Source organism: Mandrillus leucophaeus, unplaced genomic scaffold, assembly GCF_000951045.1.
Source record: "Mandrillus leucophaeus isolate KB7577 unplaced genomic scaffold, Mleu.le_1.0 Scaffold307, whole genome shotgun sequence".
In the NCBI taxonomy this organism is placed as follows: Eukaryota; Metazoa; Chordata; class Mammalia; order Primates; family Cercopithecidae; genus Mandrillus; species Mandrillus leucophaeus.
Genome location: NW_012103221.1, coordinates 1,298,261 through 1,324,859, shown reverse-complemented (window position 1 = coordinate 1,324,859; position 26,599 = coordinate 1,298,261). Strand labels below are relative to the sequence as shown.

The 26,599-nt window shown below is 37.5% G+C and overlaps 1 protein-coding gene across 2 annotated transcripts in view; it reads left to right on the top strand.

The window, feature by feature from the left end:
- Positions 1 to 26,599, top strand: part of EHBP1 (EH domain binding protein 1) — a 326,557-nt gene that overhangs the window by 135,616 nt on the left and 164,342 nt on the right. Inside the window, exons 8-11 of one of the 2 annotated variants that reach the window (XM_011987303.1) lie at positions 8,683 to 8,787; positions 9,440 to 9,562; positions 14,839 to 15,079; positions 21,006 to 21,192. In XM_011987303.1, the coding sequence (XP_011842693.1) occupies positions 8,683 to 8,787; positions 9,440 to 9,562; positions 14,839 to 15,079; positions 21,006 to 21,192 (656 nt within the window). The remainder of the gene's footprint in view (positions 1 to 8,682; positions 8,788 to 9,439; positions 9,563 to 14,838; positions 15,080 to 21,005; positions 21,193 to 26,599) is intronic. The other variant, XM_011987305.1, reaches the window with a different exon arrangement.

The following is a 26,599-nucleotide window of genomic DNA, read 5'->3' as shown; positions in this document are numbered from 1 at the left end:
CATTCATTTAAAACATACATTAAGTACTAGCTATGGGCTTAAAATTGCTAGTTGTTAGATGAACATGACATAGTAGCACAGCTATTGAATTATATTTTTAATATATTAAGTTTGTGAGGGGACTATCTAGGGTCATTAGATTAAAAGTGCCCACTAGATAGTTGGTAATTCAAGTCTGGCACTCCGTATGTATTTGAGAATTATCTTCATTTATGTGTTTGTAGTTAAGCCAAGAGAATAGATGAATTCTTTCAAAAAGAACAGACTTAGGAGAAAAATGAGTGGGACCTATGATGGGATCCTAGGCAGAGGGAAGAGTAATTATTATTAAGAGACTGAGACAGAACTGTTTGTTCAAGATAGGAGGAGAATCAGGAGATGCTGGTATCCTAAAAGAGGCAATCACATGTTTACGGGCTTAAGCCTATGGAGAAAGTGACATCTTTTTTACCTGGATCTCTGCCAGAAAGTTGAAGTGTTACTATTTTAGACCATCTTAAAATAAGATATACCTGAATCTTGTTACAATTTAGAGAATAATGAGGATACTGCAAGATTTGCATATATATTCTAGCTCTAGGAAGTTTTTTTCTTTTAACTATAGGCCTTCTTAAAAGGAAAAAGCCACCTACTCGTCATGCCACCATCCCCATCCCCACCTTTTTTTGCTCAATGTGATAATCTCTGGTGGTCAATTTATATCTTCTTTTGCCTTCCTTACTGTAAGGAAGAATCTCAAATTACTTGACCCTTTGCTTCGATTGCCTGCCCCTGATTTAGTTTCTCTTCTCGTTCTCACCAATGTGAAGCAGGTCCATACTGATACAGTTACAGGAAATATATGGGTTTATTGCTCAATTTGTATAGTAGTAGGGGAGAAATTTGCACTGAAGTGTAACATTATTAGCATTTTCCAGACGTTTTCAATTTTGTGTGAAACAAGACTTTATAAAGTAATAAAGTATTACATAAATATATTGGGTTGGGTAGTATTTTTGGTCAGGGTAGCATGTAACTAAAAAAACTTCTCATTAAAATAATTTCAGGAAAAAATTTTTGTTATAAATTTTCTTTTAAATTAACTTTTTCCGATTGTAAAAGTAAAACATTGTAGAAAATTGGAAGAAACAGAAAAGTACTTATTTTAGAAAGAGAAATACATAACAAAATTATGTATTTTAGGGTATTGACCCACACAGCAACTGCCAATTGAAGTATTTGCATGGGAAGTTTCACCAACTGTCTAAAACTAATAGCCCAGTCTCAGTTGCTATCCACAGTCACCCAACACACAAACATAGCACTTATCCTGGATTTCTTTGCCTATCATCTAGGCCAAATTAATCATCAAATCTTCTTAATTTATTCTTCAATTAACAAGTATTTATTGAGTGCCTTCTCTCATGGAGTGGTGATGCTTTGTCTTGCTTTCTATCCTTTTTTCCCAAATGCTGCCACCATGTCGCTGCTGGAATGTTGTTTCTGAAATATGCTAGATTCCCATAACTCTCAGAATAAAGTTCAAATTCTTTAGTTTGATCACAACAACCTTCATGACAGGACATTTGCCAGCCCCATCTCATTCCATTTCCTATCGCTGGCATCTTAAACTCCAATTTGCAGTTCTTCAAGTATGTCATGTTCTCTTTGCCTCCCTTTGTCCTCATCCATATCCTCTTTTATTTTAATAATCATAATGTCTATTTGTCTTGTGTTAGCTCAAGTGTAGATAAAAATCCAGGAAGCCCTCCTAATCTCTTGAGTTATATATCTCTCTTTCAGTTAGTTTCCCATAGCCTACAGTGCTATCTCAATGATAATATTTATCATACAGTATATATTACTTTACTTGCCTGTCTGTCCCACTAAAATATGAAGCCATGAGAGCAGGTACTAGCACAGGCATATAATAGGTACTTGATAAATGCTTATTAAATAGATAAGTGGGTTTTTTTGTACGTTGCTTTTTTATGATTTGTATTAACATTTATTTGGAAACCAAATAAAGGAAGCATTGGTATAGATAATCAAAATTACCTTTTCACTCTGTTAATGTAAATAAAAGTTGTAGAAGCAGAAGTTCTAGGAGTGAAGTAGGGATTTACTTAAGCTAAGGATAAATGGCGGAAACTACTAGGACAGTTTGTCATTAGTGAAGAGAATGTAAAGAAGAAATTACTTTGAATTAGTTAATGATGAAATGGCCATAAGTGATTTTAGATGTCACCAAAAGCATGATGATGAGGAAGAAATACTCTAAGCATTCAGAAAAATAATTCAGTCATGTAATAGAGTCATCTTGATAGTATTTTTTAAAATGCTGACATTATACCTAAAACTCTGTGGAACAATATTAATGTTTTGAAGGAAAGGACTAACTCTAATACTTCCTCTATATTCCCTGCAGTGCTCATATATAAGATGTTTAATAAATGATTGATATTTTCTCTCATTGAGATTACTTTTAGGAACATAAGGTAATTAAAATGTTTTAGCTATATAAAGAAAACTACAAATATTTGAGCACTATATAAACATTTTTTTACCTATTGATTGTACATATAGGAATATAGGACAAACAAATAATACTAAGATATATGATAAAATGTGGATAATAATACTTCTTTGGTTATTTATGAGAATTAACTGATCGTGGATGCAAAGCCTTTCCTACTACTTAATAATTAACTGCTATTGTTATTTATTTTTATATTTTATATTTTCAAAGTGATTCATATTTTATATTTTCAAAGTTATTCCTGTAGGGCAAATAAATAATACTAATATACATGATGAGATGTGAATAGTAATTCTTTTTTGATTATTTATGAGAATTAACTGATAATGGATGCAAAGCCTCTCCCACTGCTTAGTAATTATTAGCTGCTGTTGTGAATATTTCTTTTTATATGTTCAGAGTTATTAATATTTTTAAAGTTAAAAATAAATCGTGTAAATTTTGAAAAATACCAAACTAGTAAAGAATGAAAAAAAAAATCAGTCATGAGACTAGCAATCACTTAACATTGATCCTACACTCCGTTATATTTTTCCTACAAATTACAAAATTACAATGACTGCTAGAGGCAGGTAAATTATCTAATTTATGAATTAATTCTACCTCCTGAGAAATTTGCTAGGTTACCTTGAGTCAGAGTATGGTTTAAAACTACTGACGAAACAAGAAGAAGAAACTTTTTAAGTCTGATTATTCCGCTCCTACTATTCAAATTGGGATAAAAAGTTCAACTGGCATTAATTGTGTTTACTTTCTATTTTCTATGGTTTACTTTGACTATCTCAAGCAATTTTGGTTATGCAAAATATATTTTCTCATTTAGAAAAGGGAAGTTGATAAGCTTATCAACCTTTCATATATATTTTGCTGAAAGATCTGTAACATATCTTTGACAGCCTAGTATTTTCATACCTGCATTTCTTGGAGATATTGTGAGTTTGCTTCCAGTCCACCACAATAAAACAAATATTGCAGTAAAGCAAGTCACAGAAATTTTTTGGTTTCCCAGTGTATATAAAAGTTATGTTTATACTGTAGTCTGTTAAGTGTGCAATACCATTATGTCACGGCATCTTCACCAGGAGTAGGTTCCATGTCAAGAAGCTGCTTTCTTTGTTCATCCAGAGAAGCAACTCCTCATCCATTCAGGTGTTATGAGATTGCAGCAATTCGGTTATATCTTTAGGCTTCACTTCTAATGCTGGTTCTCTTGCTATTTCCACCACATCCGTGGTTACTTCCTCCACTGAAGTCTTGAATGCCTCAGAGTCAACCATGAGGATCAGAATCAGCCTCCTCCATCTTCCAAACTCCTGTTGATGTTGATATTTTGACCTCCTTCCATGAATCACAAAATTCTTAATGGTATCTAGAGTGGTGAATCCTTTCCAAGAGGTTTTCAGTTGACTGCCCAGATCATTGGAGGAATCACCACCTACAAGAGCTGTATCTTACAAAATGTATTTCTTGAATAATAAGACTTGAAAATCAAAATTACTCCTTGAACTGTGTGTTGCAGAAACAACACTAATCATCTGTACATCTCCATCACAGCTCTTCGGCGACCTGGTGCATTGTCAGTGAGCAGTGATGTTACTTTTTTAGGGAGCATGCTAAGAAGGAATGAGTAGTAATATTTTGGAAGGCATCTTTTTTTCTGCGCAGCAGGTCTCAACAATGGGCTTAAAATATTCAGTAAACCATGCTGTAAAAAGATAGGCTGCCATCCAGGCTTTGTTGTTGCATTTATACAGCACAGCAGAATAGATTTAGCATCATTTTTAAGGGCACTAGGATTTTCTGGAATGGTAAATGGGCATTGACTTCAACTTGAAGTCACATTCGTCAGTATTGACACAAGTTGAAGCTACATTAGCTTCAGACTTTTCTTCTGCAGCTTCTTCACCTCTCTCAGCCTTCATAGAATTGAATAGAGTTAGGGCCTTGCTCTGGATTAGGCTTTGGCTTAAGGGAAAGCTATGGCTGGTTTGATGTTCTATCCAGACCATTAAAACTTTCTCTGCATCAGCAATAAGGCATTATGCATTTTTTTAAATCTTTCATGTGTTCACTGGGGTAGAACTTTTAATTTCCTTCAAGAACTTTTTATTTGCATTCATAACTTGTCTGGCTGTTTAGCACAAGAGGCCTAGCATTCAGACTGTCTTTGGTTTAGACATGCCTTCCTCACAAAACTTAATCATTTCTAGCTTTTCATTTAAAGGGAGAGACATGCACCTCTTCCTTTCACTTAAACACTTAGTGGCGTTTGCAGGGTTTAACTGGCCTAGTTTCAATATTGTTGTGTCTGAGAAAATAAGGAGGTCTGGGGAGTGGTAGATGGGGGAACAACCAAGTGGAGCAGTCAGAATGCACACATTATTGATGAAGTTTGCCGTCTTATGTGGGTGTGGTTCATTGCAACCCAAAACAGTTTTAGTAGTAACAGCAAAGATCACTCATCACAAATCGCCATGACAGATATAATGAAAAGATGTAGAACATGGTGATGATGGCAGCGGCGGGCCGTCTGGAGTGGTGGCTGCCATCACACCTGCTACAGCAGGGAGGCATGGCTGAGGCCACACGCTCCAAGTGGCTGGCAGGAACTGGGGACAGGCAGGAGCCCCACCCCTTCTGAGTTGGGGCTGGAGCTCCCTGGGTGCTACTAAATCTGCCCAAGCCACGCTGCAGACCCAGGTACCCCTCTGCTCTTGGACCCTGGAGCAGGCGGGAGCCCTGCCCTCCCGGGTGCAGCTGCAGCTGTCTAAGTTGGGGCTGTGGACCTGGGCTTCCCGCTGCAGGGAGCAGGCAGGAGCCCCAACCCCCCCGGCACAGCTTGCCCAAACTGCGGCTGCAGACCCAGACATCCCTGTACTCTTGGGGGCCTGGGAAGCTTCCCCTGCCCCCCCAGGCTTGGAAGTACCTGCTCCTGCTATCTGGCTTCTCCCTGCTGTTGGCACCTGCTCCAATCTTGGAACAAAGTTGGAGCTGAGCTCGGGTGCTGTCACAGCCTGGCCAGGTGTGCACATGCTCAGGACGCTGCTGACACACCAGCCCCCTGCCACCTTGGCATCAGATCCCTTCTGGATTGTGGGCACTGACGAGCATAGGAGGGAAGCCAATGGGTGACTGAGGGCAGCTCCATGCTGGCCTGCAGGCACCTGTTGGCACCTACACCCTAGGCACCATGAATGGCAGCAGGAGGTAGGTTCCTGGGTAGAAGGAGGAGGGTCTCCAGTGAGGCCCCACCTTCAGGCCAGGAAGGGCCTGAAGGCTGGGGGCCAGGCTGCCAGTTCCACAGACCAGAGTGGGAGGCTGTGGTGCTTTTTCCAGGCTGCCCATGGACCAGTCAGCATGCAATTCCTCTTCTCTGAGGCCCATGTAAGCCCTGGGCTCAGAGCTGAGCAGATAACAGGACAATCAGCTGCAGAGAGAAGCAACCCATTCCAGGGGCCTCTTCTCTTCTAAGAGCTGGGAAGTTGATGGAACTACTTGCCTGCAGAGAGGAGCAACCCACTCCAGGACCTCCACCCTGCTGAGAGCTTGGAATACACCGAGACAACCAGTTGCAAAGAGGAGCAACCCATTCAAGGGCTTCCTGTCTGCTGAGAGCTAGGAAGACAATGGGATGACCTACCTGCAAAGAGGAACAACCCACTCCAAGGTCTCCTCTCTGCTGAGAGCTGCAGAGTTGACAGGATTACCTACCTGCAGAGAAGAGCTTCCCACTCCAGGGTCTCCTCTCTGCTGGGATCTGAACACTTGTCAGGACACCCTGCTTGTGGAAGGGAGCTACCTACTGCATGTCTCCTCTGAACTGTTCTGTTGCTCAGTAAAGCAGCTCTTTATCTTGCTCACCCTCCACTTGTCTGTGTACCTCATTCTTCTAGTTGCAGAACAAGAACTCAGCTCTTTTAGCCCCATTGAATGGCAGGGTTAAAAGAACTGTAACATAAACAGGGCTGAAACATGCCCTTTGCTCACCACATTGCAGGTGAAGAGAAGAAGAGAAGAGCTGCTGCCCATCAGGGAGCCCATATCTGGGAGCTCCCCGTGCCAGGGCTGTGACTCCCTCTTTGGGGCCCTGTGGTTCCTGGCATTTCCAAGCTTCCAGGTGCCACCATGTTCCTCAGTGCCAGATGTGGAAACTGCAGTGCACCTGGTCTACCTGCAGCCTTGCAGAGAGCTGGTGCCCATGCCACACATGGAGCTTCCCACTCTGCTACAGCAGCTGGTGTGTCTGACTGCACAGTGGCTAGACCCCACTCTCACTCACACTCCTCTCATCACTCCATGCCTGACTCGCCCTTGGTAGACATGGGATCCAGGTTGGTAGCGTGAGCCAAGTGCAGCATGCCAGGCCAAGTGGGTGGAATGAGTCCAGCAGGCCTGAGCTAAAAACTCAGGCAGAGACACCACCGGCCACAGAGGTTTCCAGCCAGAAAAGCTACATCCCAAGGATCCTGTAGCAGTACGAATTACCAAAATGTGACACAGACATGAAGTGAGCACATGCTGTTGGAAGAATGGTGCTGATAGACTTGCTAATCTTAGAGTTGTCACAAACTGTCCATTCGTAAGGTGGCAGATGAAATTAAGGTTGTTAATAAGCTGACCATGACATAGTGGAAAGTATGCTAGGTTATCCGTGTGGCTCAATATAATTACCAGGGTGCTTAAACGGTAGAGAGTGGCAGAAGAGAAAGTCAGCACATGTGATGTGAGAACAACTTGGCCCACTGTTGCTGGCTTTGAAGATGGAGTAAGGGAGTCACAAGTTAAGGAGTGGCTTCTAGACTTCTTGACAAGGGTGGCTTCTAGAAGCTGGAAAAGGGAGGGAAGCAAATCCTTCCCTATAGGCTCCAGAAAGGAATGCAGCCTAGCAAACATCCTAATTTTAGCCCAGCAAGTCTTCTGATCCCCACAATAGTTGGATAACAAATTTTTTGTTGCTTTAAGCAAAAAACCCCCTCTTTACTTAATAAAAAATGCAGTATCTGGGAAGTGCAATAAAATGTGGTATGCCTATAGGTATTTGTTAAGTCTGTTTCCATGTTAATTTGTGTCTCTATAGAATGTAAATTCCACAAGGACAATATCATGTTTGTTTTTGTGTCCCAAGAATAGGTCTTGGCACAGACTGATAAATAAATATTTGTGCAATAGATGAATAGTTGCAGGCAGCCATATTATAAATGCATATTCAATGATTTAGTTCAAATAAAATTTAGCATGTGTCCTTAGATTTACAGTGTTAAAGAACAGTACTTTTAATGTCAAATTTACAACTGTGTTCTACTCCAATCATTTTCTTTCTTTCCTTACTGAATAATCTGAATCTATTTGCTGTATCATAATAACTACATTATTCCTAGGTTTTAACTTTGGAAACATCAGGGATTACCTGTAGTATCCTAAAAGGTTCTTATTTGAATTGTCTAATTTTCACCCACTGGGTGATAATTTCACATATTCAGAGTTGTTCGAAGTATAGATGACTCATGTAAAAAATTGTATCTTAAATTTGTTTCTCTGTCCTTTCTTGTTCTCTTTTATTGTCTTTATTATCAGATTTTTCTAAAGCATATACTCTAAAGTTGCCTTAAAATAACAGATCCTATTAAAAAAAAACGGCAGTAGAAAATAATAACTTTTGCTTGCTTTTCTTGTTTTAGTACTGGTTTTTAAAATGCAACATGAAGACATTTATTGTGTACATAATTCATGCATTTATATTCTTAAAACTTTTTGTTTAAATTTAGAATATTAAACAAATGACAAATATTTTCTATAGTATCAGAGTATATATTTTATTCTGTTTTTAATGTATGTGTTTAAAGCACAGTTCTGTTTTACAAATATAAAATGTGAAAGCCAGTGTCAGCTTCTTGGGTTATTATCTCGTTTTGTGTTTATTAACATAATTTTTATGTTACTAGTATACATTTTAACAATAAAATGTTTTCTATTTTAAAATATGGGTACAGCATAACATTCAGTTAAACATATCTGTTACGGTTCATAAAAATAACATCCACTGAATGTATTCTGTTGATTAACCAAGCATCTCCTCTTTGTCTTTTTGGGTAACAGCATGCTCCTACTTCTCTTTAATTAAATGACCTTACCTTATATTTGTCTTGACTGGCTTCTGTTTACAGAAATTGTAAACCAGTTGAATGCTCTGAGCAGCTTAGATGAAGATCAAGATGACTGCATAAAGCAAGCAAATATGCCTTCAGCTAAATCAGCCAGTTCCTCTGAAGGTCTAAGAGCTTTCCTCCTTTCTTTCTGCTTCTGATTGCCTGTATTTACTGTGACCTGCTACCTCTTGACTTCTGTCTGTACTTAGCTGTCAGTTTTGTCTTTGTGCTTTTCCTTGAATGTTTTCTTTGGTAATTTGTAGTGCACCAACAGGCAACAAGATAACAGAACTTATCTTTAGCAAAGTCTTGTGTCAGGATCCTTGATAGTGGTTTTAAAACATTTTCAAAGTGCAATGTCATATAACATGCTATTTCTTGAGTGTGTTTATATATTATAAATATATTGTTTTTAGAATATTTGCTTACCATAAGCCCATTTCAGTTATTCCTGTTTGGTAGTAATGAATGTTCTTTCTAAAAGTCTATGTCAGCACTTTTTTTATTGGCTCAAATTAAATTGAGATGGAAGTTTCTTTAGTATAGTTCATTATCTGACATAATTTTCAATTAATACTCAAATGTTTGTTTTGTTTTATTTGAAAATGTTGGTATGCTACAAAATACTTCAATGGCATTCTGTCATTGGTAAAATGCTATATACTATTATTTGCAGGTATTATTCGTGTGAATTTTTACCATTTGAAATGTTTCACAAATGATCAATACTTACACTTAACCGTAAGAGGAAACTAACCCATATGTTTATTTTCAGAGCTTATCAACAAACTTAACTTTTTGGATGAAGCAGAAAAGGACTTGGCCACCGTGAATTCAAATCCATTTGATGACTCTGATGTTGCAGAATTAAATCCATTTGGAGATCCTGACTCAGAAGGTAGCAAGTTTTTCTGTCCTTTTAAAGTCTTTGTATAGTCAAGTTGTCTTGAACTGTAAGGGCAGGAAAATATATTCTTAAGAGACTAACAAAAAAAATTATTGTTTATAATGATACTGTGTTCAATACCACTTGGAGTTGATCAGCAATTCTGGGTCACTTCTATGGAATTGCTTTTAAAGAAAAAAGAAAGCCTTACGTAAACATTTACATGGGGCTTTACAAGTCTCATTCATTTGGTCTACCAAGTAAGGTCAGGGATATACTGATTTTGGGGTGGTGGAGGTAGCTTCTCTATATGGATCATTTTCCCTGACACTCAGTCTCATGAGCCCTTCTGACCCTAACTCTATGTCTCTCTGGCTGAGATTCTCTAGCTGAGAATTAGTAGTGAGAGTGAGTTATGCATGTGAAAACATGGAGCAGAGAGTAGGTTAAGAACCGCTGCTATTATATATATACAGCATACTCGTGAGGTGTAAAACCAGGGATTTTTTTTCCTGAGTCATTTTTCTTATCAAGTAGTTTTGAACTCATAAAGCCTGGCTAAGGGCTGTTGCAGAAGTGAGACTTCTGTTTGATTGAACTCTGTATGCTTAACATAAATGCAAGAATGATTAACCACTGTTTACATCTTTTTTGACTGCGTCTGAGAAATCTTCATGAGTTTTAAAGAATTTTGCTACTGCCTGTCATGGTGAAAATGAGGTTTTAGCTTCAGGATTCACTCTGTTATAGCAATATCATTTCATAATTCTTTCTCCTTCTCCTCTTCCTTTACTTTCTCCCTTCTTACCAGACTCCAAATTATTAATAGGAAGTTTGTATTCACAAGTTTTTATTTTGTTTGAAGGCTATATATTATGAACATATTTTAAATCTTAAAAAGGTTACAGTAGCTAGGCATAGTGGCTCATGCCTATAATCCCAGCACTTTGGGAGGCTGAGGCTGGCGGATCACCTGAGGTCACGAGTTTGCAACCAGCCTGACCAACATAGAGAAACCCCATCTCTACTAAAAATACAACAAGTTAGCCCAGCATGGTGGCGTATGCATGTAATCCCAGCTACTCGAGAGGCTGAGGCAGAAGAATTGCTTGAAACTGGGAGGCGGGGGTTGCGGTGACCAAGATTGCACCACTGCTCTCTAGCCTGGACAACAAGAGCGAAACTCCATCTCAGAAAAAGAAAAAAAAAAGTCACAATAAATCGCAGAGGCAGTCAACAACTACCTCTTTTCATAGATTAGGAGGCTGAGACCGAGAGAAGTTAAATGATTTGACTTTAGGTAGATGGAAGTGGAGTTGGAGCTAAGATTCTTATCAGGTATCTTCTTCTGACCACACAACTTCTTGATTTTGTACTACATACAATTAAGTATATTGAGTTCAAAAATATTTACAAAATGTTTGAGACATTCAGTATTTGAACTTTCTATTTTAAAATCAAATAAGTTTTCTAAATGTAAGTCTGTTATCAGAGGTATAAAAGAGAGTGGCAGACAACACGTAAGATCATATTTCTGTGTAGAAGAGGTAAGCCAGCCTGATTCAGAATCTTTAATTATACCTGTAGAGCCAAACAAATACATGTCAACCAGAGTCCTCTTTAAATATATGCCTATTAGAATCTTTGGAGTAAGTATTTTTTATTATAAAAATATTTTTATAGAAATAATTTATCTTTATTGATTAAAAACTTGCAGCCTCAAAACAGAAGTATGTGGGGAAGAAAAAAAATGTGTTGCAATTGTTCAGATGGTTCTTTTTTTGGTTTTACAGCTTCAGTTCTCCTCTTATATTTATGTGCTTGAGTGGCTTTTTTTTTTTTTTTTTTTTGAGACGGAGTCTCACTCTGTCACCCAGACTGGAGTGCAGTGGCACACTCTTGGCTCACTGCAACCTCCAACTGCCGGGTTCAAATGTTTCTCCTGCCTCAGCCTCCCGAGTAGCCTGGATTACAGGCGCATGCCACCATATCCAGTTAATTTTTGTATTTTTAGTAGAGACGAGGTTTCATCATGTTGATTGGGATGGTCTCAATCTCATGACCTTGTAATCCACCCACTTTAGCCTCCCAAAGTGCTGGGATTACAGGCGTGAGCCACCACACCTGGCCCTTGAGTGACTTTTTAAGAAAGCTATTAAATGTAGGCTGGGCACAGTGGTTCACACCTGTAATCCTAGAACTTTGGGAGGCCAAGGCAGGTGGATTGTTTGAGACCAGGGGTTTGAGATGAGCCTGGCTGACATGGTGAAACCCATCTCTACTTAATATACAAAAGTTAGCCCAGTGTAGGGCACGCACCTATAATCCCAGATGTTCGGGAGGCTGAGGCAGGAGAATCACTTGAATCCAGGAGACAAAGGTTGCAGTGAGTCAAGATCGTGCCACTGCACCCCAGCCTGGGCGACAGAGTGAGTGAAACTCGAGCTCGGGAAAAGAGAGAGAGAGATAGAGAGAGAGAGAGAGAGAGAGAGAGAGAGAGAGAGAGGAAGGAGTCTTCTCTTAAACCCGCCTTTGTTGCCTATTCTAGCATCTTCAAATCTTGCTCTATAGTTTGTATACTTTCTTGCTTTTGGTGTTGTAACTGATGAATTTGCTTGGATTAATTTTTGCAATCCTCTTCCTGAAAGAAAGAAATAAAAACCTTATTTTTATTGACCCATTTTGTCAGTTTCTTAAGCTTGAGCCCTGATATTTGTTAATACAAAATTGGATAGGAAAAACTTTACAGTCTCTCTTCCCTTATGGAGAAAAGCAAATGCTTAATTTACATGATTATAAAGATTCTAGTGGTGTTAAGTTTGATTATTATCATGGTATTACAAAAGATACTATTGCTGAGTCTCTTCTTTAATGTAGGCTATGTTTAAATTCATTTCAAGTATTGATTTACTATGATTTTATGACTTCTCTTTCACACTTTTTACTTGCTTCACCATGGTGTACAGAATTTCAGCTCAGAAGTTTTCATTTTATGTTCTTTTCAACATAAAGACAAATTTTCTGGGCTAACATCTAGAGTATACGTAGTCTGATTTTAAAATATAAAAGTCATTGGCCAGGTGCGGTGGCTCACACCTATAATCCCAAGCCTTTGGGAGGCTGAGGTGGGCAGATCACCTGAGGTCAGGAGTTCAAGACCAGCCTGGCTAACAGGGTGAAACCCCATCTCTACTAAAATTACAAGAAATTAGCCAGGCATGGTGGCATGTGCCTGTAATCCCAGCTACTCGGGAGGCTGAGGCAGGAGAATATCTTGATCCTGGGAGACAGAGGTTGCAGTGAGCCGAGATAGTGCCATTGCACTCCAGCCTGGGCAACAAGAGTGAAACTCTATCTCAAAAAAATAAAATAAAAGTCATTAATAAATGTCAGTCATAAAATTTTTATAATAATCAGATTAAGTTGTTTGAAATGTCACTTAGGAAACAATTTTTCTTGAGAATTTCAATAACCAATTTCCTGCCTTCCTCTCACAGAATATTTTAGCATTGCATAGTATAATTAAAATTACTTTTAATACACTATGACTTTTGGCTTGCTGAAATTTTTCTACAATTTGATAAAATATTTTTATCAGCAAATCTTAGACAGTTTTATTACAAATTCTTGTTTTGTTTTAAAATGCTAACAAACATAAAAGAAAAAGCCTCATGCTAAGTACTGCTACTATTATAGTAGTTTTGTATTTTGAGTCAGAGTTTTATTTTAAAAGTACCACTGAAGCCGGGCACAGTGGCTCACGCCTGTAATCCCAGCACTTTGGGAGACTGAGGCAGGTGGATCACTTGAGGACAGGAATCCAAGACCAGCTTGACCAACATGGTGAAACCCTGTCTCTACTAAAAATACAAAAATTAACCAGGTGTGGTGGCACATGCCTGTAATCCCAGCTACTCATGAGACTGAGGTGGGAGAATCGCTTGAACTGGGGAGGCAGAGATTGTAGTAAGCCGAGATCGCACTACTGCACTCCAGCCTGGGCAACAGAGTGAAACTGTGTCTCAAAAAATAAAAATAAAAGTACCATCGTTTTCAAATTAAAATTTGAAATAATAAAAGCTAGAAAAACTTGGTATCTCTATCAGCTTACCAGTATTATTATAGTGCTTTCAACCGGAAGATTCTTATGTTATTATTGATTGGATTTAAGTTATATTGAAAAAATATTCTCATTAAAAACTCCAAAGATTTAAGGTCTTTTAGCATACAGAAACCTGTTCTTTGAAAACTTTGAGAAAACAATTTCAGTGGCATGTGAGTATATTTACAACACAGGACAGAATGAATTCTCAGATCCCTGAGTGGTCTGTGCTTATGTAAATACCAAAGAACATTTCAGAAATGAGTCAGTTTCCTGTTCTTTTTATTTTATTTTATTTATTTTAGTTTTCTGGGTTTTTTTGAGACAGAGTCTCGCTCTGTTTCCCAGGCTGGAGTTCAGTGGTGCAATCTCAGCTCACTGCAATCTCTGACTCCCGGATTCAAGCGATTCTCCTGCCTCAGCCTCCTCAGTAGCTGGGGTTGCAGGCACCAGCCACCCTACTGGGCTAGTTTTTGTATATTAAGTAGAGACAGGGTTTCACCATGTTGGCCAGGCTGGTCTCGAACTCCTTGACCTCAAGTGATCTATCCACCTTGGCCTCCCAAAGTGTTGGGATTACAGGTGGAAGCCACTGTGCCCAGCGTTAAATTTTATTTTTGAACTGAGGTCATGCTCTGTCACCCAGGCTGGAGTGCAGTGGTACAATCATGGCTCACTGCAGCCTTGAACTCTTGGGTTCCAGCCATCCTTCCACTGCAACCTCCCTAGGAACTGGGACTACAGGTGCACGCCACCACAACCAGCCCATTTCATGTTCTTTTAAAAACAGAAATTTGTTATGTATCAGTTTGTAATGGCAAGCTGGTAGACTATAATAAAAGAATATAATTTTGCACATCTAAGAAAACATTTTCAAAATTGACATATCATAATGTTAATGCTGTTAGATACTGCAGAGGATCTCAAGAAACAGTAAAGATCCAAAAATGCCATTTTTGGGAGTACCATTCCTGGAGAAATTGACAGAGGTTTTATATATCACATCTTCTGAACATTAAGAATACTTAACCCCTCTAAAGTATATTATTGTTTTATTATTGCTTTGCACTTTCTCAGCCCCATAGAGCTTATTAATTTAATAGTCATATTTTTGAGAATACTAAACAATATTAGAAAATATCATATGGTATTAATGTGATTTAATTCTTCTGCTTTTATTTCATAGAACCGATCACTGAAACAGCTTCACCTAGAAGAACAGAAGACTCTTTTTATAGTAACAGCTATAATCCCTTTAAAGAGGTGCAGACTCCACAGTATTTGAACCCATTCGATGAGCCAGAAGCATTTGTGACCATAAAGGATTCTCCTCCCCAGTCTACAAAAAGAAAAAATATAAGACCTGTGGACATGAGCAAGTACCTCTATGCTGATAGTTCTAAAACTGAAGAAGAAGAGTTGGATGAGTAAGTCCATTTCATTTTGCTATCATCACAAGTTAGTCTCTATGTTAACTAAAGAGATTCTTTCGTAATGTACCTTTAGATGGGTACAAATCATTAATGTACACTTTATAAGTCAGTATCTAACTCATCCACTATCTGAATGTTTATAGTCTTAAACCTTATTCTCCCAACCTCTTCCAGGTAGGTGTGTGTAGACCCTAAACTAACTAGTGAGGAAGATATATTCCTAGAATCTCTTGTTGGAATTCCAGTTGTGTCTTCTCACATAAACTATATTACAAACGGTATTTAGATTTGTTTTTTTTTTGGTCAAACTCTAGACATTAAACTTCAGTTGTGTTACAGGTCTTTTGGCAAGGAGAACAAAATAATCATTTGTGGTATTGATGTGATAAGACGACTTGTATAGATATCAAACAATGTAATAATAATATTTCTAAATTAGGGATTATCACAAGCTCAGTATGAATAGACTGTGTAATTAGGGCTGCCGTTTGCCCAGATCTGGAGTGGGGATAAAAAGGGGATGTGTTCATATTGTAATCTGGAGTTACACAGTTCACAGCCCATATGGCTACAGACCATGACCCTAAGTGTGCTTTAAAAGCAGCAGCAAAACCTCCACTTCCAGCCATGATGGGATAACGCAGACTGGATTTAGCCTTTTAAACAACTAAAAACTGGAGTAAGATTATATGAAACAGTAAGATTCAGACACTGGACACAAACAGCACAGGATAATGATCCCTGAGAGAACAGAAACAAAGAAGATGAGCCCTGCAATTATGTAACGTTATTTGTGGGAGAGAGTTTCTAAATGCAGTTCAGAGAGAAAAAAACGCAGACAGATCCCAGTAATCACCCTGAATTAAGGAGACAGAGTTTGGACTTGGGAGTACTGAGGTGACTAGAATTTGTATGTCCACAAAGACTTCTATGTAAATATTTTAACATCTTTATTGATTATAATAACAAAATGGGAACAATTCAAATATCTGTCAACAGGCAAATGGATAAACAAATTGTGGCATATCCATACAATGCAGTACTACTCAGTAATAAAGAGGAACAAACTATTGGTAAATTGCAAGATCATTACGCTGAGTAAAAGAAGACAGACCAGAAAATAGTATACTGTGTGATACCATTTATTTTAAACTCTAGAACATGCAAACAATCTATAGTGAGAAAAAGCAGATCAGTAGTTGTTTACAATCAGAACTGGAGTGAGGAAGAGGTTAAACAGGGGCACCCAGGAGACTTTTGGAAGGACTGGAAATGTTTGTTATCTTGATTTGTGCTGATGGTTTCACACTTGCATGCATGCATAAAAAATACTGATTAAATTTTATTTTCAAGTGTCAGCCGTTTATTGTTTATTGTTTATGCCTAAATAAAGCTGTTTTAAAAAGAACAACAATCTTTAACTTTAATAACAGAAATATTATATCACATGAGTGATTTCCAGCTTGGAATTCTTGGGCCTTTAGGTCTATTTGATGTAAATAATTGGTGTGTGACTGGAGAGATCTTTAAAATATTTAATAATGAGTAATATAATTATATGATAAATATTAATAATAATTATATGATCACTTGTGAGGCTATATGAGTCTTTGCTTTCCTTGGAAATACATAAACTTTTGTGTATTAACATTATTTAGAACTTGGGAAAAATAGTTATTTCTTTAAAAATGCAGCTTGAAAATATTTCAAAATACTGTATATGTGGGTTGAGAGGGGAATAATAATAAGGCTTCTTTGAATCATGAAAGTTTGGGGTAATTGCTTTGTGCAAAGGGAGAGATGTTATCTCTCTACTGTGCATTGGTTAGCTCTTATTTTGAGCACTATTTGTCTACTAGTTGTTGTATTTTATAAGGGGCATTGGTGATTCAGAATGTTAACAAAGTAGAGAAAAAGTCATTAAAGTGTTCAGAAACCACATCAAATAAACAATGATTGAGAGTACAGGGATCGTTTGATTTTTAAAAGAGATAATTTAAGGGAACTGTAATAACTAACTTCAAATATTTTGAGACTAGATGGGTGTGGTGACCCACACCTGTAATCCCAACACTTTGGGAGGCCAAGACAGGTGGATCACCTGAGGTCAGGAGATCGAGACCAGCCTGACCAACATGGTGAGACCCCCTCTCTACTGAAAATACAAAATTAGCCAGGTGTAGTGGCAGGTGCCTGTAATCCCAGCTACTCAGGAGGCTGAGGTGGGAGAATCACTTGAATCTGGGAGACAGAGGTTGCAGTGATACCAGACCATGCCACTGCACTCCAGCCTGGGACTACAGAGCAAGACTCCATCTCAAAAAAAAAAAAAAAAAAAAAAAAAGATTTTGAGACTTTTATTTGAAAGAGTGAGAAAATTGACTTGTTTTCTATGGCTCTGGAGTTGTGTTTCTCATCTTTTCCACATTTTATAACATGTGTTACATGCTTCTTGGGAATGGCTAGGTTTTGATAAAACCTAAAAAGGTTCTAATCTCTAAAAGTCTCAGAATTACACCATAATAATCATCTGATTCTAAACCCAAACCCAGGTTGACATCTTATTACTAATTAATAACTATATGGGGGGTTGAAAAGTTGGCCTAACACTTGGTAAAGTTATTATATTTGTTTTCTTTGAAATAGCTAACATGTGATTGAAATAAAATTTCTCATGGGTGGTGTAGGTGCTGAGTAATAGCCACACACCTAGAATATTTGAATGTAAATGCAAACTTTAAGTACAGGCATTCAGGTATTCCAAAATACATGAGTATTACACAACACATTCACACCTGCTCTCTTATTAACAAATTAAAGAGACATCTAATGTTTGCTTAAACTTTTTAAATGCCTTAATAAAAACTAAAATCAGAATCACTGGGTGTTTCCTTTTGGCCATTCTTTTTCCACATGAAAGTCACAGTCTTTACAAGTTTCTCATGAATAAAGAGCGTTCTAACTTGCTCAATCATCTGGGGTTACCAGAGGGAGTCTGTAAATACTCTAGCTTCTTTATTTTGTAGAAATATACACACAAGTTCTAAAGATTGCACATAAGCTAATGTGCAAGTCCAGGAAGAACTCTGTTTGTATTAATTACTTGTTTGATATTTATCATCTTTTCTCTGCAAAAATTTATAGGTTCAATGTCAGTAGCAGAAATCTTCCAAAATTCGTTCTTACTTCAATAATAAACTTATGACCTTTCATCAAGCCAAAAACCTATATGACTCACCTTCCATTACCAAATTCTTCCTGTATACTCTATGACATTAAACTATCACAAATAAATAGTACGGAATCCTTTGATGTGTGGAATTACCTTTAGTGTCCCAGCATATCCATAAGCACAAAGAGAAAGTATTCATCCTTCCTTGCCTTTTAGGACATGTCCTTTACACTTAACAACTGCATGGGTTTCTCAGTTACTTATATTTGGGGGGTAATTCAACTCTTCTAGTTTATATAGTAAAAATGAAAACCAATAAACCAATATTATTTTTTCAGAACTTTTATGAAGTGACTTTTGAGGCCTAGCATGCAGTCATTTCTGGTACGGTTTTGTGTCAGTTTCCCAGTGAAACCTTTCATTGAATTTTATTCAGGGAAGCTACATGCCCATTTTAATAACTTGGAGTTTGTTTTTCCAAAGAAACATAGATATCAAGGTGAGAGGAAGAGACTCTTCCTTAGCTTCATTTTGTATTATTTTTCCAGTATGTTTAAATTAATCCTGAACCAACTTTGGTTTTTCTCTCTATAATTCATTTTTCTTGATGAATTGTTTTCTAAACAATAAATAATGTCATTTAAAATTATTCTGTCCAATTTTCTCCTTAATATAACCAGTGAATTTTCAACTTACAATGAGTTAGTGATATAACTAATTTATTACTCAAATATACAATACCGAGATAAAAATAATTGTCTCTTAGAGTGATGCATAAAGTTCTGAAATAGATTTTTCAAATCATAGGTGATCAACAGAATGTAAAAATAGTCCCAATTCTGTAAATATTTTTTCTTTGCTTACATTTATTTATATTTAAAATATGTTAATCAGCAAGTATGTAACTTGTCATTGTAAAGAAAGGGATAAGTGTTTGCACAGTACTATCTCTGTACAGCTACTATTCCTGTTCATTTTCATAGCACTTAAAAAAATTGATATGTGCTTCACATAACATGAAATTATACAGTTTAAAATGTACATGTCAGTGACTTTTAGTATGTTCACTATATTGTTATGCTATTACCACTATCTAATACCAGGATGTTTTCATTACCACAAAAAGAAACCTCATACCTATTACCATTTAGTCCCAATTCCCCACTTCCTTCATTCTCTGGCTACCACTAATCTGCTTTTTTTTTCTGTGAATTTGACTATTCTGGACATTTTACCTAAATGGAAACATTTCCTGTTCATTCTTGAAAAGTAAGGAATTGAATTTAAGTTAGGGATCTCTGATCTAGAAAGGGAAAAGGACCATTCAAAACTTTCGTAAGTAGAGGCTTCTTGTCCTTATTCTGATTTAGTGCCTAACCAGTAGTGGTGTCAGCACACTGTTGTCTCAGAGGTGAATTACAAGTGTGTAGAGATATTAATTTTCTTAGTCCTAAAGTACTTGGCAAATGCAAGTGTTAAACACTCTGAAGAGAGGCACTCTTAGCTTAGACTACATAGGAATTCCTCAGATGAAACTCTGAACTCACAATATAGAATTACAAAACACACAAGGAAACAGTTTACTAAGAGGAAGAGTCAGGAGACAAAAGAAATAGTAGGATTATACATGCAAGAACTTCAAATACTAGATTTGTCAGATAGAGACTATAAAATAAGTATGTTTAAATGATTAGTAACTCAAATCTTTGTAACTGAGGTATCATGCACACAGATATATGAAGAAATACACTTATTAAAATTAAAAATTCCTGGAGAGTTGAATATTAGACATGAAGAAAAAATGAACTGGATCAGAGATGTGAGAGAGTTATCTAGAATATAGCAGAAGAATAAAGATTTATAAAAATGGAAAGGCTAGGAAACCTGACAAGTAGTTGTTCAACATAGATATAAGATATTTCAAAGAGAACAGAGAAAATACAGAAGTGGCTATCAAAGAGATAAAGGCAGATAATTTTTCAGAACCAATAAAACACATGACTCTTCAGACTCAGGAAATACAAAGAGTCTGAAACAGAATAAATCAAAAGAAATCCACACCTAGACATGTCATAGGTGTCAAAATTGCTCAAACCAGAAATAAAGAGAAGATCTTAACAACTACATAGAAAAGACTTACAAAGGAGCAACGTTAGGCTGACAGTGGATTAATATCTTCAAAACCCTGAGATAGAATAACTGACGACTAGAATTCTCTACCCAGCTAAACTATCACTTAAATGTAAGGCTGAAATAAAGACATTTTCAAAGCCTAGGAGAATTTACTATAAGCAGAACCTTGCTGATTGAACCACTAAAACATGTTCCATAATGAGGGGAGAATTTAACATAGAAGAAAAGATGAAATACAAGAAAGTGTAACAGAGCTCAAGCATAAAAAAGAAATCAAATGGAGATTTTTACATCTTCCTTTTCCTTGGGTATGGAAAATATACAGGATTTATTATTTTTAATATTTAACATTTTTCTAAGTTTCTATATATAATAGTTTGAGCTGAATGTGACCTTGTATTAAATATTTTTAAGTACTTTTTAAAGCCAAATTTTAAAAACTCTGGATAGAAATGGACCAAAAGATTAACAGTCATTATTTCCAAATTCTGGGTTATCACTGGTTTGGGTTTTATTTGAAAAAAGAAATTTTAGTTTTCAGTGCACGTTTATTATTTTACTTGTAAATGAACTATTTTTTGAGAGACATCTAACAATAATTCTTCTTTCACTTAGATCAAACCCTTTTTATGAACCTAAATCAACTCCTTCTCCAAGTAATTTGGTAAATCCTATTCAAGAACTGGAAACTGAAAGGCGAGTGAAAAGAAAGGCCCCAGCTCCACCAGTCCTCTCACCAAAAACAGGAGGAGTAAATGAAAACACAGTTTCTGCAGGAAAAGATCTCTCTACTTCTCCTAAGGTAGGATTTTATTCATAGTAAAACGTGTATTAATATTTGCTCTTTTCTCCCCATGCCATTTAATTTAAATTAAGAAAAGACATTTTTGGCTATTTTTGATGATTTAAAAATAATATCCAAGAAAATCGATTTTACTGCAACACTGCATTTATGTTTGTGAGCCCATAAGTTTACAGTACAGTATGGATTGGATGGTTTGGGTTAAGATTGTTTTTAAAATGCTGTTTTGAAATGAGAGGAAGAAAGGTCTTATAATTGTAAGACTAGTGCTTTAAAGAAAGGATACTCTATAACTATCAGAGAGCTTCAGCAGACAGGTCCCTGCTGATGCATACCCACCCACCACCTCCCCCACAGCACTTTGATGGCATATGTGCATGTGCACACAGACCTCACCACCCTGTTGTCACTGATGGGCTTGTGCACGGACCTTGTGACTACCACCCTGACCCTACCATTCCCCCTCCAGTGGACACATATGTGCACCCTGCCACCCTGCCATTGCTGGTGTAAGCATATGCACACAGACCCTGCCACCCTGCCCCCGCCAGCATGTAGGCACTGCTGCCCCATCCCTGCTGGTGTATGCGTACCACACTTCATTGCCGCCACTGGTGCAAGTGCATGTGCACAGTCCCCACTGCCCATGGGCATGAACCCCACTGCAACCACCCCGATGAAATGCTTTTGCCAGCACCCCACATCAGAGTGATCTTGCCAGCAGACTGGGAATATCTCAGCCCTTCGAGCACAGCAGGTGCTTAACCTTGAGGTCCCAGATAACAAAGCTGTGGGTCTGGTACCAGGCCCTCAGGGTTAAAGCGTGCAACCCACGAATGCTGAGAGAGCCTTGGCCCCTTGAAATAATCCAGAAACAAAGCCAGTCATCTGAACACAACGTATACCATAGTCAAACCTTCAATGACATCAAATAATGTAAAAGTAAAAAATTGCATCCAAAGGACAGCAGCTTCAAAGATTAAAGGAACATCAGCCGACACAGATGAGAAAGAGCCAGTGCAAGAACTCTGGCAACTCAAAAACCCAGTGTCTTCTTACCTCAAAACAATCACACTGGCTCCCCAGCAATGATACTTAACCAGGCTGAGATGGCTAAAATGACACACATAGAATTCAGAATCTGGATAGCCATAGGGATCATCAAGATTCAGGAGAAAGTTGAAATGTAATCCAAGGAATCCAATAAAACGATACAAGAGCTGAAAAATGAAATAGTCATTTTAGGAAAGAACCAAATTTATCTGAGAGAGCTGAAAAACTCACTACAAAGATTTCATAATACAATCGGAAGTATTAACAGCAGAATAGACCAAGCTGAGGAAAGACTCTCAGAGCTTGGAGACCAATTCTTCTAAACAGCTCAGTCAGACAAAAATAAAGAAAAAAAAAAGAATGAACTAATAAAACCCCTAAGAAATATAAGATTATGTAAAGAAACCAAACCGACTACTCACTGGCATCCCTGAAACAGAGGGAGAGAGAGCAAGCAACTTGGAAAACATATTCAAGGATATTGTCCGTGAAAATTTCCCCATCCTTGCTAGAGAGGTCAACGTTCAAATGGAGGAAATTCAGAGAACCCCTGTGAGATTCTATATAAGATGACCATCCCTAAGTCATATGGTCATCAGATTCTCCCAGATCCAAGTGAAAGAAAAAAATATTAAAGGCAGTTAGAGAGAAAGGGCAGGTCACCTATAACAGGAACTCCACCAGGCTAACCACAGACCTTTCAACAGAAACCCTACAAGCCAGAAGAGGTTGGTAGCCTATATTCAACATTCATAAAGAAAAGAAATCCCAACCAAGAATTTTCATATCCAGCCAAACTAAACTTCATACGATAAGAATAAATAAATGTCTTTTCAGAAAAGCAAATGCTAAGGGAATTTGTTACCACAGACCTGCCTTACAGGAGGTCCTTAAGGGAGTGCTAAACATAGAAACCAAAGATAATTATTGGCCACCACAAAAACACAGCTAAATACATAGACCATTGTATTAGTCTGTTCTCACACTACTATAAAAAACTACCCAAGATGAGGTAATTTATTTTAAAATGAGGTTAAATTGACTCACAGTTCTGCAGGCTGAATAGGAGACAAGGCTAGGGAGGCCTCAGGACACTTAAAATCATGGCAGAAAGCAAAGGGGAAGCCAGCATGTCTTACATGGTGGGGGCAGAAGGAAGAGAGAGAAAAGGGGGAAGTGCTACACACATTCAAATAACCAGATCTCATGAGAACTCACTCAGTATCATAAGAACAGCAAGGGGGAAATCTGCCTCATAATCCAATCACATCCCACCAGGCCCCCCTCCAACACTGGGAATTACAGTTTGACGTAAGATTTGGGTGGAGGCACAGAGTCAAACCATATCAACCATGGACACTATAAAGCATCTACACAGTCAAGTCTATATAACAATTAGTTAACAACACAATGATAGAATCAAATCCACATGTGACAGTATTAACCTTGAATGTAAAATATCAAATCTGCCATTGTGTGCCCCACTTAAAAGGCACAGAATAGTAGGTTGGATAAAGAAGACCCAACTGTATGCTGTCTTTAAGAGACCCATTTCACATGCATTGACACCCATAGGCTCAAAGTAAAGGGATAGAGAAAAATCTGCCAAGCAAACGGAAAAGGGCCAAAAAGAGGACAGATTGCTATTTCTAATGCTAGACACAGACTTTAAGCCAACAAAGATCAAAAAACACAAAGAAGGCCATTACATAATGGTAAGGGGTTCAATTCAATAAGAAGACTTAGCTATTCTAAATAATATACACCCAACACTGGAGCACCCAGATTCATAAAACACATTCTTAGGGACCTATAAAGAGACTTAGATAACTACATAATAATAATTGGAGCCTTCAACACCCCACTGACAGTATCACCCAGGCAGAAAACTAATAAAGATACTCAGAACCTAAACGTGACACTTAACTGAATGGACCTAACAGACATCTACAGAACACTCTGACCGACAACAGAATATACTTATTTTCATCTGCACGTGACACATACTCCAAAATCAACCACATGCTCAGTCATAACACAATTCTCAACAAATTCAGTATAACTGAAATCATACTAACCATACCTTCAGACGACAGCACAATAAAAACAGAAATCAATTCTAAGACCATCTCTCAAAACCATGTTGGAAATTAACCTGCTCCTGAATGACTTTTGGGTAAACAAATAAGGCAGAAATCAAGAAATTCTTTGAAACAAATGAAAACAAAAATACAACAAACCAGAATCTCTGGGACACAGCTAAAGCAGTATTAAGAGGAAAGCTTGTAACACCAAGTGCCCACATTAAAAAGTTAGAAAGATCTCAAATTAACAACCTTGTACTACACCTAGAGGAACTAGGGAATCAAGAACAAACCAACACAAAGCTAGCAGAAGATGACAACCAAAATCAGAGCTGAAGTCTATGAAATTGAGGCTTGAAAAACAGTACATAAAGATCAGTGAACCCAAAAGTTGGTTTTTTGAAAAAATAAATAAGATTGACAGACTGCTCATTAGGCTAATAAAGAAAAAGAAGATTCAAATACATATCAGAAATGACAAAGGAGACATTACCACCAACCCCACAGAAATAGGAAAAACATTCAGAGACTATTATGACTCCCTCTATGCACAGAAACTGGAAAACCTACAAGATATGACTAAATTACTGGAAACACACAACCTCCCCAAGACTGAACCAGGAAGAAATTGAAACTCTGAACAGACCAATAATAAGATCTGAAGTTGAATCACTAATAAAAAACCTACCAAAAAGAAAAAGCCCTGGACTAGACAGATTCATGACTGAATTCTACCAGACGTATAAAGAAGAGCTGATAACCAATCCTACTGAAACTTTCCAAAAAAATAAGATGAGGGACTCCTCTCTAACTAATTATGTGAGACCAGCACCTTTACAAAACCTGGCAAAGACACAACAAAAAAGGAAAACTTCAGACCAATATCCTTTGATGAATGTGAATGCAAAAATTCTTAACAAAAATACTAGAAAACTAAACCCAGCAGCACATCAAAATGCTAACCCACCATGATCAAGGAGGTTTCATTCCTGTGATGTAAGGTTGGTCCAAAATATGTAAATCATTAAATGTGATTCATCACATAAACAGAACTAAAGACAAAAACTACATGTTTTTGGCTGGGCGCAGTGGCTCACACCTGTAATCCTAGCACTTTGGGAGACTGAGGCGGGTGGATCACCTGAGATCCTGAGTTTGAGACCAGCCTGGCCAAAATGGTGAAATTGAAATTTCACTGTCTCTATTAAAAATACAAAAATTAGCCAGGTGTGGTGGGCGCCTATAGTCCCAGCTATTTGGGAGTCTGAGGCAAGAGAATCGCTTGAACCCAGAAGGCGGAGGTTGCAGTGACCCAAGATCGCACCACTCCAGTCTGGGTGACAGGATGAGACTCTGTCTCAAAAAAACCCAAAAAACTACATGTTTATCTGATTAGATGCAAAAAAAGCTATCAATAAATTTTAACATCCCTTCATGTTAAAAACCCTTAACAAACTAGATATTAAAGGAACATGCCTCAAAATATTAAGAGCCATCTGTAACAGTCCTGCAGTTAACACCATACTGAATGGGCAAAAGCTGAAAGTATTCCCCTTGAGGACCAGAACAAGACAAGGATGCCCACTGTCACCACTCCTATTCAACTTAGTACTGGAAGTCCTAGCCAGAGCATTCACACAAGAGAAAGAAATAGAAACAATCCAAATAGGAAGAGAAGTCAAACAATCACTTTTCCTAAATGGTATGATTTTATATTGAGAAAACCTCATAGTTTCTGCCCCAAAGCTCCTAGATCCAATAAACAACTTCAGCAAGATTTCAGGATACAAAATTAATGTACAAAAATCAATATCATTTCTATACACCTACAAGTCTGTATGACATCCAAGCTGAAAGCCAAATTAAGAACACAATCCTATTCACAATACACACACACACACACACACACAGCCTATGAATACAGCTAACCAGGGAGAAGAAAGATCTCTATAATGAGAATTACAAAACACTGTTGAAAGAAATCAGGGTGACAAAAACAAGTGCAAAAACATTATATGCTCATGGATAGGAAAAATCAATATTAAAATGGCCTATTGCCAAAAGCAATTTACAGATTCAATGCTATTTGTATCAAAATTACCAACTAATTTTTCACAAAATTAGAAAAAAAAAAACTATTCCAAAATTCATGTGGAATAACAACAACAAATAGCCTGAATAGCCAGTGCAATCCTAAGCCAAAAGAACAAAGCTTGAGGCATCACCCTATCTGACTTTAGACTATACTAGAAGGGTACAGTAATCAGAAC